This window comes from Scaptodrosophila lebanonensis, unplaced genomic scaffold, assembly GCF_003285725.1.
Source record: "Scaptodrosophila lebanonensis strain 11010-0011.00,11010-0021.00 unplaced genomic scaffold, SlebRS2 tig00000001-arrow-pilon, whole genome shotgun sequence".
In the NCBI taxonomy this organism is placed as follows: domain Eukaryota; kingdom Metazoa; phylum Arthropoda; class Insecta; order Diptera; family Drosophilidae; genus Scaptodrosophila; species Scaptodrosophila lebanonensis.
The window spans coordinates 15,675,382-15,692,333 of record NW_022060529.1 but is presented as its reverse complement, the minus strand read 5'-3'; the positions used below and the strand labels follow the sequence as shown (position 1 = coordinate 15,692,333).

At 34.8% G+C, this 16,952-nt stretch overlaps 1 protein-coding gene across 4 annotated transcripts in view; it reads left to right on the top strand.

Annotated features, from left to right (window-relative positions):
• LOC115634150 (terminal nucleotidyltransferase 5C) overlaps nt 1–16,952 on the top strand; it is an 83,504-nt gene that overhangs the window by 639 nt on the left and 65,913 nt on the right. For 2 of the 4 annotated variants that reach the window (XM_030531725.1, XM_030531724.1), the window contains exon 2: nt 2,706–4,470. In XM_030531725.1, the coding sequence (XP_030387585.1) occupies nt 3,364–4,470 (1,107 nt within the window). In that variant the 5' untranslated portion in view covers nt 2,706–3,363. Of the gene's footprint in view, nt 1–422; nt 674–2,705; nt 4,471–16,952 lie in introns of those variants that run through there. The other 2 variants (XM_030531723.1, XM_030531726.1) reach the window with 2 other exon arrangements.

Here is a 16,952-nt window from a genome sequence, read left to right as displayed (position 1 = left end):
TCCTCCACCATTTTGGTGTAGCAAATAGAAAGGGGTAGAAGAAGAAGCACAGTGCCGGCCAAAAACCAGCGAAGAGCCACAGCACAAAACAATTGCCGCTCATTTTGATCGGTTGCGGTGGTGGTGGCTTCTATATTCTATATATTTTAATCCAATAGTATTTAAGTCAACCAGATAGGCTGTGTGTGGGTATATGGTGGCGCTCACACATCTCTTCTACAACAACACATAATAACGACATCATAAAAAATTGAATCAGATCAGGTGGATATTCCGCTTCCCGCCTAAAGACTCCAGCCTTTGGTCGTTATCGGTTCGTCCATTACTTCTGTACCGTTGGTTTTTGAGATTCGTCCTCGCACACCCACACCCATACGCACACTCACACACCGACGTTTATACGGCAACGTCGACGTTGTTGTTGTTGTCGTTGTCGTCGTCGTCGTCGTGACCGTGGCGCTGTTTTCCGTATTGTAAAATTTTGTGCGCTGCTCTGATTTTTTGTACGTGTGCAAGAAAGAAAAGTGCCAGAGTGCCAAAAACAAAACGAAAGAGGCCTACAACGAATCTAAATTCTGTGACAATTGCGGTTTTAACACGTGCCTGGTCCCAGCTTTTTAAACAGAAGCTCCGACGCATTTTTTTTTTTTGCATTTCTGTTGACCAATTGCAGGTAAATATTCTATAATAAAATGTACACAAGATTCTGTTAGTAAGTTTGTGCCCACATCTACGTGCTCGAGTGAAAATGTGTTTGCCCGCTGCCGGGTTTTTGAACAAGATATAATTAACAGGAACTCAGTAGCGCCCAACTCACAAGCATTTGAAGACATTTCCCGAGCACTCTGTCTCTCTCACACTCTCATAAAATGCCGTGTGTGTCGGCATTTCCGCTTCTGTTAATAACGTTCAGGGACTATTCTGACATTTCCTGTAGGTTCGGGTTCTTTTTGTGATACAGATTCAATTTACCTTATTACGTCTGTTCGTACATACTTGTACATATGAACTGTATCAATAATTTCAGTTTTAAGAGTTCAGTTAAAAGTTCGAATTCTTGGAATCGAACTAGTTCGCTCATTCTGTGTACATATGTATATAGTATACGAGTACATATAAAAAAGATCGTTTTAGCATTAATTATATAACCGTCACATTGCCGGCTTCAGTGCTTTTTAAATCGCAAATCTTATGCACCCCACACTGGAACTAATTGTTCATTAAAATAGGGACTTTTATAAGTGAATTCATTTCTATACGTATAAGCGGATGTGCCTGCATGTAGTACATTAAATGTATGTACATACTATATGTATTTGTATTTGTATTTGTATGTGTGTTATGCCATTCATCGCAGTTAGTCTCTGAGATTATTTTAGTAATTGCAGTTTGTCACAGCTACATACATACATATGAACGTACATTTATAAATATGTACGTATATACGTGTCGTTAATAGGTTTCATCGTTCAGATCAAAACTAATACGAGAATAGTTAGGTAAACAGAATCTGATCTTGCTTAGCAACTATGTATAAGAACCTCTCAAAAACTGAAACTATAAAAAGAAATTAAAATTCACAATTTCGCAAAGTCAAGTGCGGTTTGATAAGCGACGCTTCAAAGCTTCAAAAATATAACTGCTGATAAAATATTTCTTATTTATAAATTATAATCACAAATGTATGAATATCTCAACTTTCAAATAAAAAGTAAACATCTGCAGTTAAGCGCTTATCTATTATAACAGGAAATTAATGGCATTAAATATTATATTTTTGTACACAGATTTTACTTACATACCTAGCCAGCATTAACTGTACGAGTATTTTCTAGATTGAAATAATAGCCGAAAAAAACTATTTAAAATTTTTTTTTTAAAAATGTATCCCAAATGACATTTTAATGGCATAAACACACATATATACAAGTATATAAATACATATGTAAGAATGTGCATTTTTTGAACATAAAATTGTGGGCAATTTAAAAACATTCCCATTCACAAACAATATACATTTATTCGCATTTAAAAAACATTACATCATCGGCAGTTGTTCTGGGAGCGAAAGTAACGTTGGAGGTGCTGATTTTTTGTTCCTTTCTTTAAACGCATCGAGAACGAAATAAATAAATAATAACAAGTACCTTCATACATCCACATACATACATATGTACGTACATATGTACATACATTCTACATACATATGCATGAACATTCATACAAAACAAAATGATAAAAACTAACGAGGCCGAAACAAAACCCGAAAACAAAAACGATTTCTGATTTCTAAAATCGTTGTAGAAATGGGCGCTCAGTAGAGAGAGAGAGAGAGAGAGAGAGAGAGAGGGAGTGAGAGAGAGACAGTCGGCCCCCAAGGAGAGTGTTATAAAGAGTGCGGCTAGAGAGGGGAGAGTTTGAGAGCAATTGTGAACCGGTGAGCGTGCGTCGAGCGCTTTTGACAGCGCGTTCATGTTCATATTGGCCAAATACGAGTACAAAGCCAAATATATTGGTTGTATTAAAAATAATTCAAAACGAAATAAACAAACGAGATTTGTAGGGTTAGCGACCAGTACACATTGGAGCGCACGAGGAGCAACAATTGCTAATAACTAAAAAATACTATTAACTTATGTATGTACATATGTATTTCATTTCTCTTTTCTTCCGTTCCTTCGCAAACTTTCCGGTGAATTCTGCAGAAAGCAAAGCAAAATCAAAGCCTGAGCAAAAAGACGCAGTTTAACGTGCGAAATAAAAAGTAGCAAAAAACAATAACAAGAAAACAAGAGCAAAAATAAAAAAACGAAATAAAACGGCAATCGAGAGAACTCGACAAGCGCAAAATACCACCACCAATAACAACAACAATAAGAATAACGAAAAATCAAAATTAATGAATTTTGTGATTAAAAATATTTCAAAGGTACAACGAAAGCTCATTTAATAACAAACCGCGCCGCGTCGCGACAACAGCAACAACAGCAACAACAGCAACAACGACAACAAAGTGGCAAAAACTAAATTATTCGCGGACAAACAACAACAATAACAACAATTGAAAAAGCTTCATTTAGTGCACCAATAACAACTACAACAACGAAAAGCGAGCGCAGCAGTTAAACACAACAATTGCGCAGAGAACAATTTGCAAAAGGCAAAAACAATAGCAACCATTACCATTACCAGGCCATAACGAAATCAACCAAATTGAAATCATTTCCATTTCCATTTCGGCGCAAGTGTTTTCGGAGCTGGAAAGTGTTATTTTAGTGTGTGATTAATTTTGGAACGAACAACTGGAACCAGAGTAATTTTGTGTGCCGAATTGAAAGTTCTTGTGCCGAGGGTCTTGTGACAATGGTAAATAAACCAAATGGAAAACTGGGTGGTGGGCAGCAACAGTCGCAGAAAGTAGAGAAACAGAGGGCAGATGCGATGACAGCGACAACGGCATCAAGCAACGTGCAACAGCAGCAGCAGCAGCAACAAAACCTGCCACACATCAACAGCAGCAACAAACAGTTGAAATTTGGTGAATTTGTTAATGGTGGTATCGCTAGCAACAAAACTAAAAATTCAAATTCCAAATATTGCAACAACAACAACAACAACAATACAAATCGCAACAAAAATGGCCAGAATAAAGTGCAGCAACAGGAGCAACAGCGAAATGCTGGCAACAAGAAGTCGAAAAAGCAACGACGGCAACAGCTCAGCTTGCAACAACAACAACAAACACGTGCTAACAACAACAACAGCAACCACAATGATAAGAGCCAGCAGATAAAGCCACAAGCAACCACACAACAGACCAGCAACAATAAAAGCAGTAATAGCAACAGCAACAGCAACAGTAAAAGGAACAGCAACAGCAGCACTGACAGCAACATTGTTGTAGTTGCAACAGCGGCAGCTAGCTCTGCTGATAATGTCGCATCACAGGTGATTGCAACCGATCTATTAAATGCCACTGCACTTACCGTTCCTTGTGCCAAATGCTCGAAACCAGCCGTTCTCTCCACCCTGCCCTCATCCGCCTCATCAACGAGCTCCGATGCAGGCAGCAGTTATGGCACCACCGCCAGCTACAGCACCACCGACACCAGCTATCACTATGCCCTGTTTACGGGCAAACAGTATCGTAAATCCAAATCCTACATGGGTGCGTCGCAGTCCCTGGGCAGCAACCACCACTATAAGACACAATACAATTCAAATTCCGGTGGCGGTGGCGGCGGCGGCGGCGGTTCTAGTAGTAGTACACAGTACCGACGATCGCACAGTGATCGTCGCAGTTCCTTCGATCGCACATTTGCGGAACGTAATCGAGACTTTGTGCCAATTGTGCCACCATCGCGTCGCGTCCTATCCTCCTCAAACATTGGTGGTGTAATGGCCGATTCGGCCAAGCTGACGATCATTGAACGGCTCAGTAAAGAACGTATCGCCTATCCCATAATGCAGGTGAGTTGGCAACTATTTTAATTCTTTATCATAGAAAGACTATTTTTTTTTTTTAATCTTGAATCTTTATTTAGAATCTGTCCTAAGGTTGGACAATTATTCAATTTTATGATAGCTTTGAGATTTTTTAATCACGCTTCTTCGAACCGAACTCAAATTGTGGGATTCCTGCTAGCTCGTTGAGCCATGCCAGGCCCCAATAGAGTAAGACTGGTGAACAAAAGAAAGGCATGTAGATTTTGAACATTTTTTTTTCATATCTAGTCCCAGGCATGCCACGTCATTACATTTCCTGACATCATAAACAAACGCTTGTTCAGATTTCTTTTTCTTCAGTTCTTTTTTAATGTTGAACTATTATGAATCAGTCTGCCAATTGGTACAGTCATGATGAAGTCAGAATAAAATAATTAAAATACATCTGACAATCCAGAGTATTACTTTTGTTGGTGTTATTTTTGCGACTCGTAATTGGGTATAAATTGTTGTATGGAAACAAATGGCTAGCTATAAAAACGAATCTTTAGATCTTCATATATTCACCTGTTTGTTTCAGTCACGACATCTCTATGCCCGGAGGCATATGATCGAGATGGATCATGTGAGATCGAGATTGATATAGTCATCGATATAGTAGTCAAACAAGCGATATGACTTATTAATGAATGTCTTGTTGTTTATTACATTGAAACTTAATAGAATATTGTTGAGTTTGGTGGGCTAACGCAGTGCAAGTATCTCTTGATATTGACTATAAGTTATTATTCCTGGTTATGTGACTTGTTGACTTATTTCGGTTTGTCTTATATACGTTTTATCGCTTTTAGCGCCTTCATTATAAGGTCTGATATATTTATAAGCTCTGTAAAGATAGCCGCGTTGCTGGTCCTATGTACAGCCCTATGAACTATTCCCCTTCTTGGCAAATTACTTCTTCTTGTCTGTCTTTTGTACCTGTCGCCTTTCTTTTAATAAACCTTTGATAAACTTTATTGTCATACTAATAGATATCCATGAAAATAAAGGAATCAAATTATTGTAAGCTGCAGTGAAGGGTGTATAGGTTCGGTTCAGGTGAAAGTAGCGACGAGTTAAGAAGTAAATTTGAGATATTTATCAAATTATTTAATCATCTTTACACATTTTACAAGCCGAAGTTTTTCGCATTATATAAGATTTAGATTTAAAAGAAACGATATGATTAAGAAAGAGGCCTACTATGAAAATCTTGTTTGTTTATAAAGTCTTAATTGTATAATTCTTGTTGTCTTATCCGATTGGCAACCGTAGATGACTTAACGTAACATGAGTATAAAATGCTTATTTTATATTTATTTTATTTTATGTCGACAAACAAAAGCTGTCGACATATGTTGGTGAAACAATACAAACATTAATGATACGTATCCGTATCTATAGTGTGTAGTTCCCTGCTCATAAGTAGATAACTTCTTGGCTGGTTTTATTTCTTAACGCATGAAATTCCTGACAGTAAATACTATACATATGTATGTGTATTGTGGTAGTTTGCAATTATTTTCATTGACATATTTCTGTTGAAATTAAAAATGCTCAAGATATAAAAAAAATTTAATACTGAATGTCAAGAAGTAGCATGCAAGGTTACTTTGACGCAAGGTTGTTTTTGACGTAGCAACACATTGATGCAAACAAATTTAACTTTTTATACCATTTTTAAATGTAGATACATTTAAAAAAAAAAGTATAACTTTTCATTTTATACGATAAGTTGATATTCTACGCGTGCCAATTATCAGTATCAATACTTGTATAATAATTAGGAATATCAAATTTGTATTAAAGCTTGTTCTTATTAATAAATTGTATTGATATGGACACAAAGGGGCAAAGTATTATTATCAATGAATCATAGTTTGAAATATACATACGTGTATACTTATAATTGATACAAGAAGTGTACGAACTAGAATTTAGTTCTTTAATTAATTAAAAATTGATTGCCTTTTTTTTTTGAATGAAAAACGATGTCTGCTTATAGAAATAAATACGCGAGCAAGCTAAGATCAGTTATTAATGGATCACTCCACCTCGAATGTTTGTTAATCAGTGTAATCTTTCGTAACTTTCCATTCTCGCTCATTGCACAAATAAGTAGTTCTAGTTCTTTCTGACACATGCCTCTCTAATCAGCTGGCGAAGGAAACAGTTATAATTAATTGTGATAAGAGGCGATAGGATGGGATGGACTGGTATAGGGCCGGGTGGGTTGGAGTGGGGGTGTTGTGTGTTGCATGTTAGGGAAACAGCAAGGGGCAAAGAGATTCAAAGTACACTTAAAGAGTACCTGAGGCATGAGTCATAGCTATTTCATTGTTGATATGCTGTAGAGAAAATGCAGTGGAGTAGTGCTGGTATAGATATAGATATATCGTTGTGAGCTGAGCAGAAAACCGGGGAACTACAAAGCGATCCCAAAGGCGCAATCTGAGCACATATGTACGTTTAAATACCCGTAGAACTACATTTCTTAATTTTATGACACTTGTTGTTTGTTTGACTGCCTTACCACTTACTTGCCTGCCTGCCTGCCTGCCTGCCTTAGTATGTAGCTACCTTTATTTTATATTAGCCGCTGCCGCTTATCGCTGCAATTGTTTGTGATTTATAGTACGTGCATGCACTTGACGCACACAAATTTAAATACAATACACATACATACAAGTATGAATGCAAGCAGAAACAGTCACTACAAGTATATGTACATATGTATGTACAAATGGATCCCTTGGGCACATTTTGACGTGCATTGACTTTTGTCGTGACGAATATTACGTATACGCAGATTATTTTGATTGTTTGGCTGTGGCGCTGGAATTTGAGAAAAACTTGAAAACTGAAAATAAATGTTGACAGCGTTAATTTCTCAATAAATTTTGGTGCAATAACTAAAATACGGAAATCATTAAACCTTGAATAGCATTTGTTTTTAACATTGTCAGTTGTGCATAGACCTCAAGTCTAACATAAGCGAGAGACTAAAAACTAAAAGAGTTAAGTTTCAGTATTTATGCTAATTATATTAAGTTCGTAAAACCGGCGTCTAGGAGGTACATCTGCATACGCTTAAATGGAAAAATAACCGAAAGTGGTTTTAAGATTAGCATGCGATTCAGTTTCTTGGCGGCTGGCAACTGTTGTACGTGGATACACGAAACCAATCTCACACCCAAACATACAAACTTGTTCTAAATGAATTCAAAATCACCCGCAAATTGTGGCAGTAAAAAATATAAAAAAAAAATACAAACACAAAATACAAATTTAAAAAAAGGGAAACTTGTTTTTCTATGCCTAAGCGAAGCATAAGCACAATCCTAATCAAATGCTTTATGTATTGGCCAAAAATAGACGCCCAGATGCCTGCTATCTGATTAGAAATTGTCTTGATAAGACGTCATGGAAACTCTTCAGCTTCAGTTCGATCAGATCGATGCGAAAATCTCGCACTTGTAATGAATGGATTTGTTTGTGTAATGAATAAATAAAAGCGGTTTTACAGCCAAAGGCGGCACTGATTGTGAGTTCGTTTGCCCACAAATTTAGAAAGTGAACTTAAGTCCCCCACCACACGCCAGTGGTTCTGTTTTCTGCGCTCGTTTTTGGCCCCCAGCGTCATGACCACGCAACTCATTCACAAGTTTGTCAAAAGCACTTGAAAACTAATCAGTAGAAATAGGTGTGTATACATAGTAAGTAGTATGTGTGAGTGTGCTTCAACAACTGTTCAGCAGACACGCCAACGCCTCTGCTGACCTCCACATAAATTTAACAGAAAAAAAATTATATATTTTTATAAAACAACAATTTAAAATCCGACAAACTTGATGCTTCTCTTCAGCAGGCCCCTTCTTCATAATATACATACTCGTACATATGTACGTGTATGTATTATACATATTTGTATACAATTTGCCTAAATTGAAATGAATCATTCGGACTGAGTCGCATTTTGTGCTCTTCGGCGACAGCCTCTGCTTGCTCTTCCATGTCAACAACATCCACGTGATGTTTGCCTCATTAAAAATGAGGAAAGAGAGAGCATTCGAATAGATATACAAGTATAGTATATGGCACAATGGGCCAGAATCGTATACAAATTTGCAGAAATATTCTTCCAATTAGAAATCACAAAAACAAACACACACGTGCCAAATAGCCGACAGCGAGACAGCGAGAACGGAAATGGCAACTTGCAGATAAGATAGGCATGCATGTCATTATACAATTTATAGGTACGTGTGATTATTGACAGGGTGTGGGGATTTTCACTTGATGTATTGATTGCACGGCCAATGCAGATTCATCTGTCACTGACTGTCGCACTGTCTAAGGCATTAGGCTAACAAACCATCAAACAGACAGACAAACAAACTAACTGAATAACAAACTGATATTCTAAATAACATTAGGCTATATATAATAATGCTGTTATCGGCGATAATACCAATCGAGAACAAAAAGCTTGCACTTATAAGTTATAACAAATATGTGGAATCAAATAAAGGGAGCAGACATTTTAAATATTGATAATTGCCATTTACGTCATTTTCTGATACGATTATTAAGCGATATGCTTGTATATATGTATATAGGCATGACTTAAAAGAAATATTATTTTAAATGTTTGTAAATATGCACAACAAAATATGCAGTACAGCAGCCGTGTTTGATAACACCCTTTACAAAAAGCTGTTACACATTTCTCTTCAACGTTTGTAACGTGATCTATGATATTTAGTAGACAACGCAACGAAGCTCTATTAAGATAGAGTAAGGATTCAGGCTTATAAGCAGATGCGTGTTTTAGAAATTAAAACAATATGTTACCTAGTCAGTATTCCAGAATTTTACGTCAACCAAATTATCCGTCAATCTCTCAACTGCTGTTTGTCATATACTTGTATTTCCTGGAAACAATAATACTACTTTGCAAAAATGAAAAATAATGTGTACAACAAACAATTGGTTATTAATTTCGAAACTTTGGTTATTCATTTAAAACCTATTTTATTGTCTTTAATGTAATCCTCTCCGGACGTAACACTGCCTTTTCCAATACACGAAACATTCTGAACAATCTTTTTCTAGGCCTTCAGCACCTTCTTCGACTTGGCTTAGATTCGTGTCAGAACTGTTTTCGTAAGCAGCTTAATTCGGCAATTACGGTGGTTGTGGAACGATATGCGTCTTGTTTTTGGAGAAATGTTCACCAAGAATGAGTGCAGTGCTTCTCAAACCCAAGCATATTTGACTTTTACGAGGCACAAAAGTTCTTTGAAAATGGAGCCCCAATTCTTGGATTTGTATATCATGTTGTTCATTTTTCTGGTTGTCTTGGATTTGGTTCTTTCAACGCTTTCTTAACGCTCTTTGAACATTTATAAACCTGTGTTTTCAACATATCCTCTTAATCGAAAGCCTTCTGAAATATACTTAACGTTTCAGCAGCAAACATTTCGTTAGTTACATAAAAATGTAATCAAAATTCTTTGTTGTACAATTTCGGATATTGAACAAATTTTAAAAATCCTTTTTACACAATAAAGAAATGGAACGGAAGTTGGACACAACTGCGAGTGACATGGTTGCCCACATAAAAATAAAAAGCTTTGTCTCTATCGAAACACCCGCTCAATTAAAATTAAAATTCCATATTGTACACAGTATTTGTCTTTCTGCTAAAAACAGTACAAGTATTATTTCCAAACATAAATCCAAAGTCTTAATATAATATATTTAAGTATAACATGAAATAACCAAAAGCGTTTGATTCCGTAATGCCTATTACTTTTCGATAAAACCACCTGTATTATTTATAGTACGATATATATAGTATTCTTATACTGTCGTAATAAATATTAATCTGATCGGATTATTATATCGCATACCAATCAAAAAAATGATTGATTGAAAGTTGTTCTGGAAATTGTTAAGATTATGACAAGCATTATAGCTCCAGTATTTATTTTTGTTGCCGTTTATCAAGTACTTCAAAAAAGAGTATAATCGTACTTTTAAAATGTATTTGTATAAACGTGTCTGTATTAACAGTTGATGAGACTCAGCTGCCTTTGCCAAACATGGCCAAGGTTACATATTTTAGTATTTAATAACCTTTCATTCGATTTGGGTTTTAAGTGCAGCATTCCAAACATTAGCAATAAATGAATTTAATATTTTAAGCTGTACGCTTATTATATCGTATTACGAATATAAGCATATCAATATAATAAAAGTGCAATACAAGTATATGTAGCTGTAGGACTGTTGAGGACACTGTAGTGAACACACTTATAGGAAACATGTATGTGTTATTATAAAAGGAAATCTTTATTTAAATCTTGTTAATTCATGTATGTTTAAAGAGAATAGACTTCCTGAAAATGGTGCGATACCTTTTTAAATTTGTTCTTGAACGGCCTAAAAACTCGCAAACACAATACAAGGATATTTAAAATGAGGCTCAACACAAAAATACATAACAAAAAATATACAAATAAAAGATATGTAATAATGGCCAATGAATATAAAATAAAATAACGTAATTCAATATTGGTTTTTGCTAGTTGTTATGTTTACCGGATTCAACAAATCTAATATTGAAACAGTTGAGATTGTTACTAGTTCCGCTTCGAATTTGTGGGCTCTAGTAACCAACTGAACGATTTTTGCTGTATATATTTTTGTGTATTTATATAAGTATGTTTAAAGCAAGGTTTATTTAGTATAAAGCCCCCATGCCAAGTGTGTAAATAGTAGTGCTTTATGTAAAGCTTTAGAGTTAGAGTATGTTTTTTGATAACACTTTATATACATATTGACGTATATTTAGTACGTACTAAACATAAACACAGCTGTGCTTAGACACTTGACTATTTACCTTTTAATTCTGGCCCTTTGTTTTTAGTCTGCAGCTGAGCTTTGTTGATAGACTTTTATAATGGGATGTATATCAAATAATTACATTTATGGCATGTGCAAAATTTCTTTTTAATTTGCAGCAAATACTCATTTTGTTTGTCCCTACTTCAATAAAAGATACTAGACTAGCGCACTAGTATATAGATATGGATATGTGTGTATTTATGCATGCATACTTGTAGTGTTTTTATAATTTATCAAAGCACCTGTGTACGCGAATTTCGGTTTCAAAACTTTCAAGATCACCGACGCAGAGAAAATACTAATATTTATCAACTGTTGTAGCAACTTTAGAAGCAACCACCACTTTAAATTTTAACAAATTGCGTCGTAAATATGAAATGGTTTTCTGTTCTATTCTGCTCTGCGCTGCTCTGCACAAACAAAAATACACAAACACACAAAAATATTATTCTACCTGAAATAGTCGAAAACAAGTTAAAAATAATCGTAAAAATGCAAAGGTGCTTGTCTTTGATTGCTAAAATCAGCAGCCCCTAAAAAACAACGAAATATTTTACGAAAAACTAAGATAACATGCGTTTATCACGTGTTGACGACTACGGCAGCCTCGCTTTTTCAACAATAATATCCGAACAAATACAATAAATTATAGTTCGAAACTTTATTCGCCAACTCCACACGAAGCGATTTTTGTAACATTTCTTGATGCACAGGTGACACAAAATTGACATCTACTCATACATATCATAAATATATGATTATTATATATGTACATATTAAGTACATACTTATACACAAAAAAAAGGTGTGTAGGTTCTGCCAAAGAAATGGGATTTTAATTGAAACATTTTACCAAATGTTTGTTAATGACAACATTAGCTAAATTACGTAAACATTGCTGACGACTTAAAGATAGTGTTGTCTGTTTGAGGAAATTAATTTGCATAAGTAAGCTTTAACTATGTATTTGTGCAAATTGTTAAAATGACTTGTGGCTTCAAATTCGAATTAGAGCGCTGAGAGCGAATAATTTCATCATCAGCCTGAAATTATGCAACACAATTTTGAAATATTAATACCACTGCAGCTTCCAAAGCTTAGCTTGTGCCTGAGTGCTGGCGGTAAAAAGTTAACCAACTTTGTTAAAAGGTGGCAACTAGAGATGGGCGCGATCCCAAATATTTGATCATTAAGTAGCATTCTAATTTCTACAACAACTTATAGAAGGAATTTCGAAGTAACTTAAGCTAAAAAGCAGTTACAAGTTTTTGGTTTAAAAATGAAGAATGATTTACATAATTGTAATCAATCACTTAACTTAATTTAGTTTTTGTATTAGGAATTCTTCGTTTTTTAGTTTATTTACAAATAACACTAATCTATTGAATATACATGTATTGATAGTATTATTCCTGATCCAGTGCATAACGGCATGTTTCGATCGCAGGTCCTTTGTCTACATTTACTTTTGATTGACAATGCCTATTGAACTTATGGCACACTATAGTAATAGTAATTGTGCAGTAGACACTGAATCGTAATTACTGATATTGCTGTTGGCAGACAGATTGACACTTAGTTAGTCTGATGTGCAACTACTTGCCAATATTTTATCATTTGTGTTGATAAGCAATGCCAATACAGGTGCACAGCACTGTCAACTCAAGCTGAAAAGGAATTAGTTAAATAAACAAATAAATGTATACTATAAATGCATAAAAAGAGGCATATCTACATACTTGTATATATGAAAAATAAAACACCCGATGCCTCTGCTGCTGGTGAATTTATAAAAGTCGCTTGCAATGCTGATAAGGCAACAACGCTGGGTGCCGTGTGGAGAAACAATTCAAAAGTTGAAATGTTTGTGGTGTCGTTCAAAATACACACATAGTTGCTTGGCCTAATGTTATTTGCAGTTGGTTTTTGTTGTTGCGACACCTGGTGTTTTCCATTTTATTTACACACACACACACACACACACTCACACAAACAGAAAAAACAGACATTTACATTCACTCTTGTGGCCAGTCATTTGCGATAAGGGGCAACATTTATTTATACAAATTGTATACCTATAGACTTTTTATTTGATAAGCAGCATGTCTTCACAATACTTTCAATCAATGTACATAAAAATATTCTTTATATTTGCTTGTATACAGAAAATAAATATTTAATGTTTAATCTATGAGAGAAGAAATGTAACTGATAGCGACTATTTAAACCCATTTTGTAAACATTTGCAGCAGACTCCCTCCCCCGTACTTGGCAGTTGCTATGAAAACAACTCGATAAATGTATGAGTATGGAAAATCTCTTTCGAATTGAATGCAAATACAATAGTAATAGCAAGTGTGTTTATTGCTAAGCCCGAGTCAATGAACTTAATGAATTGTTGTGCACAGCTTTTACGTAATTTGCTGTTAGATTAAACAAACAATCAAACAAACAAACAACAAACAAAACGGCTTGTACCGTGTATAATACATGTATGTACAAGTAGTATGTAACAGGTATGTATTTATGTAGGTATGTGTGTCGACTCCTAGTTTTTCATCTACTCGTGTGTGTGTATGTGTGTGTGTGTGTTTGTATGTATTTCTTTGTTCAAAATGCTTGCAATGCATTCGCGTGCACCTTTCAAATTTTTGCGACTAATCTAAGCTTGACTTGAAATCGAAGTCGTTTTTGCTGCTGTTGTTGATGTTGTTGTTGCTGTTGTTGCTGTTGTTATTTTGGTTGCAACGTATGTTTTGTAGGCGAGAAGGCCGCATTTTTTCAGAAATTTTAGTTAAAGGTTTCTTTTTTCTGTTTACAATAAATTCAATATTAGCAATCATTTGAAAAGGAAAATCTGTGCAGGGCAGAAACACGTTTCTACCTGTATTCTCAATGTTTGGAGCTAAATATGCTGTTAGCACTTCTTTTGGTATTTAAAAGACATTTAACATTTATAGATGCATGCTTGTATAAACATGCCGTTTTATAGTCAACTCACTGACATTTAAGCCAACAATGTTGCTGCTGCTGCTTCTTCTATTTCTGCTGTTGTTGTTTGGTGTTTGCTGTTTGCTGTTTGCTGTTGGCTGTTTGCAGCTTGGCCTAAACATTTTGCATAATTCAAGTGAGTCGGTGTAGAGGCAATATTATTATTAGTCTTACCACCACAAGTGTTGCTTATCATTCTGAGAATCTTTACTTGCGGCTTTCACTTAACTTATCGCTGCTCATGTATTTACTTTCTAAAGTTCAGTGCGCCTTACATGACGACGGCTTATCACAACAATGGCCTTATAGTTTTCAAAGCTGATAAATGTCTAGGCGGTGAGCATTATCTAAAGCACACTGAAATTCTATGGACAAATCAAATACAAGTGGAATACTTAAGTAATTCGCTTCGAGTGACATATTATCTAAAAATAAACAATAAATGTCATACTTAAAATTGTTTTCAATAGTCGCAAAGATGCGCAAAAAACGCTGAAACACACAATGACAACCCGATAACAATTATCTATTGCCAAAAAAAGAAGAAAAACAGAATAGAATACAAAATAAAGTGAAGCAAGTATGTATCATTATGTCTGTTTGTCTGTGCGTGAAACAAGTAACTTCCGGTAATTATAAAATATTTTTAGCGAAGCTTGTTGCGCTCTACTCTTGTTGACAACAACAATAATAACACCGTCAGCAGCAGCAGCAGCAACAACAACAACAATAAGATTGAAAACAAATTTTGAACAATGTATGTAAGTGGGTTGATTTAAGCTTTGTTATGACTTGCAAAATATTTATACCAAAATAGATACAAAGGCAACACAATGAACATATGAAGAATATCACATTATTGAGAATATTCTTGAATTATTGCTGTTTAGCAAGGAAATAATTGAAGCTATTTCTAAAGATTTGATTCGTGCCCAAAGGTAAAAAAAAAATTTAATTCCATAACAAGCAAAAAAGCAGCGATAAGAGTTATTTTTTTGCGTATTTCACAAATGTTTCAATAACCCAGGCATTAAACTTGATTATATTTAAATAATAATATGTATATCTTCTCAGGCTCAACAAAAGCAAAGAGCTTCAATGCCATATTTAGAGACGAAGCATAAATTGAATATTTCATACTAGATTTGTGCTGCTAAATAAAATGCTTTCTTCCTTGAAAAAACATGAACTAAATGTCGTTTATTTCGGTTGAAATATTTTGTTCAAAAACAGTAGAATCGAAAAGTAGAAATTGCCTTCTTTGGGTCTCTAACACTACTCCCCGTAGGTTTTCCCCACCTCTTCTACTGATGATGGCTTCTTTAGTTGTCATATTCTAAGCTCTATTACCATACTTGTACATGGCTTTTCAGTTTTAAATGAAGGTTAAAAGTTGGGTGTGCGGTTTAGTTTTTGTAGCTTCGAAATGTATTGACAGAATTATGTAGCGGGCGATGGGGAGCAATATCCAACAAAATTTATATATTAGGGTATACCTAAATACCAAGTTAAATTAATGTGAACTTAGCTGTTTCCAAAACACTGCGCTCATCCAGTTGAATCGATTTCGCTCGTCATGTTGATTAAGAATGTATGTACATACAATTACTTGATGGAGACACAGATGCGTTCTCCTGCCTGTTACATAATTTTTAATCTTCGGGGGTAAAGAACTTGAGACGGACCCTAAAAGTATGCTATCCCTAATCTCAATCGTTTTCAACGCTTTTCTTAAGCCTCTGCTACTTTCCAGTAATGGACGACTATAGCGTTACTTGTAAAGAAATCTTTAAAAGAGCAAGTTATACTCGTATTTTAAAATAGTTGCAAGATCCAATCGAAGAGAATTACTCTATATATATAATTTCATGTCATACAGTTCATCGGCACCTGCCCAATTCTGGGCGAGGTTAGATTTCAATATTTACTGAAAAGTCGTATGAATTCGGAACAGACCATGGATCTCCTAAACGGAACAAATCGGACTGCATTAGTAAAATATCTAAAACATGCTCTTAGATATAGGGAGCAGATACGGCTAGGTGATTTTTAAATTTAATAAAATTAAAATGTAAGGAACTAATGTAACTATATATATTATAATATAAATATGATTCATATACATATAACATAAACATAGCTAATAATAATAATAATAAAAACAATGACTGACGGCGGTAAATTAACTGTAAATTTAGTATTGCAGTAACACCAACTTCTTATCCGAACTTCACGGCTAACGATCTGGTATCTGGGGAAGACCCCGGCAGCCAGGTGTAGTAACCAATGAAGTTTAGGGTAATTTGTTGGTGATCGACAGGCGGTTTTTTAACCAAGTCGATTAATTTTGAAATATAGCATTATTTTTTAGCTTAACTATAAAACTAAGAAATGTTTTGTTAACCTAATAAATGTGAATATAAAAATAAAGCTACCTACTACTACTATATAATTTCATAAAATATATTTCATATTTAATTTAAACATATTGTGAATATTAATATTGCATTGCCTATTTTCATAGATTTAAGTGTGTCCTATACATAGATGTATACTAGGACCAT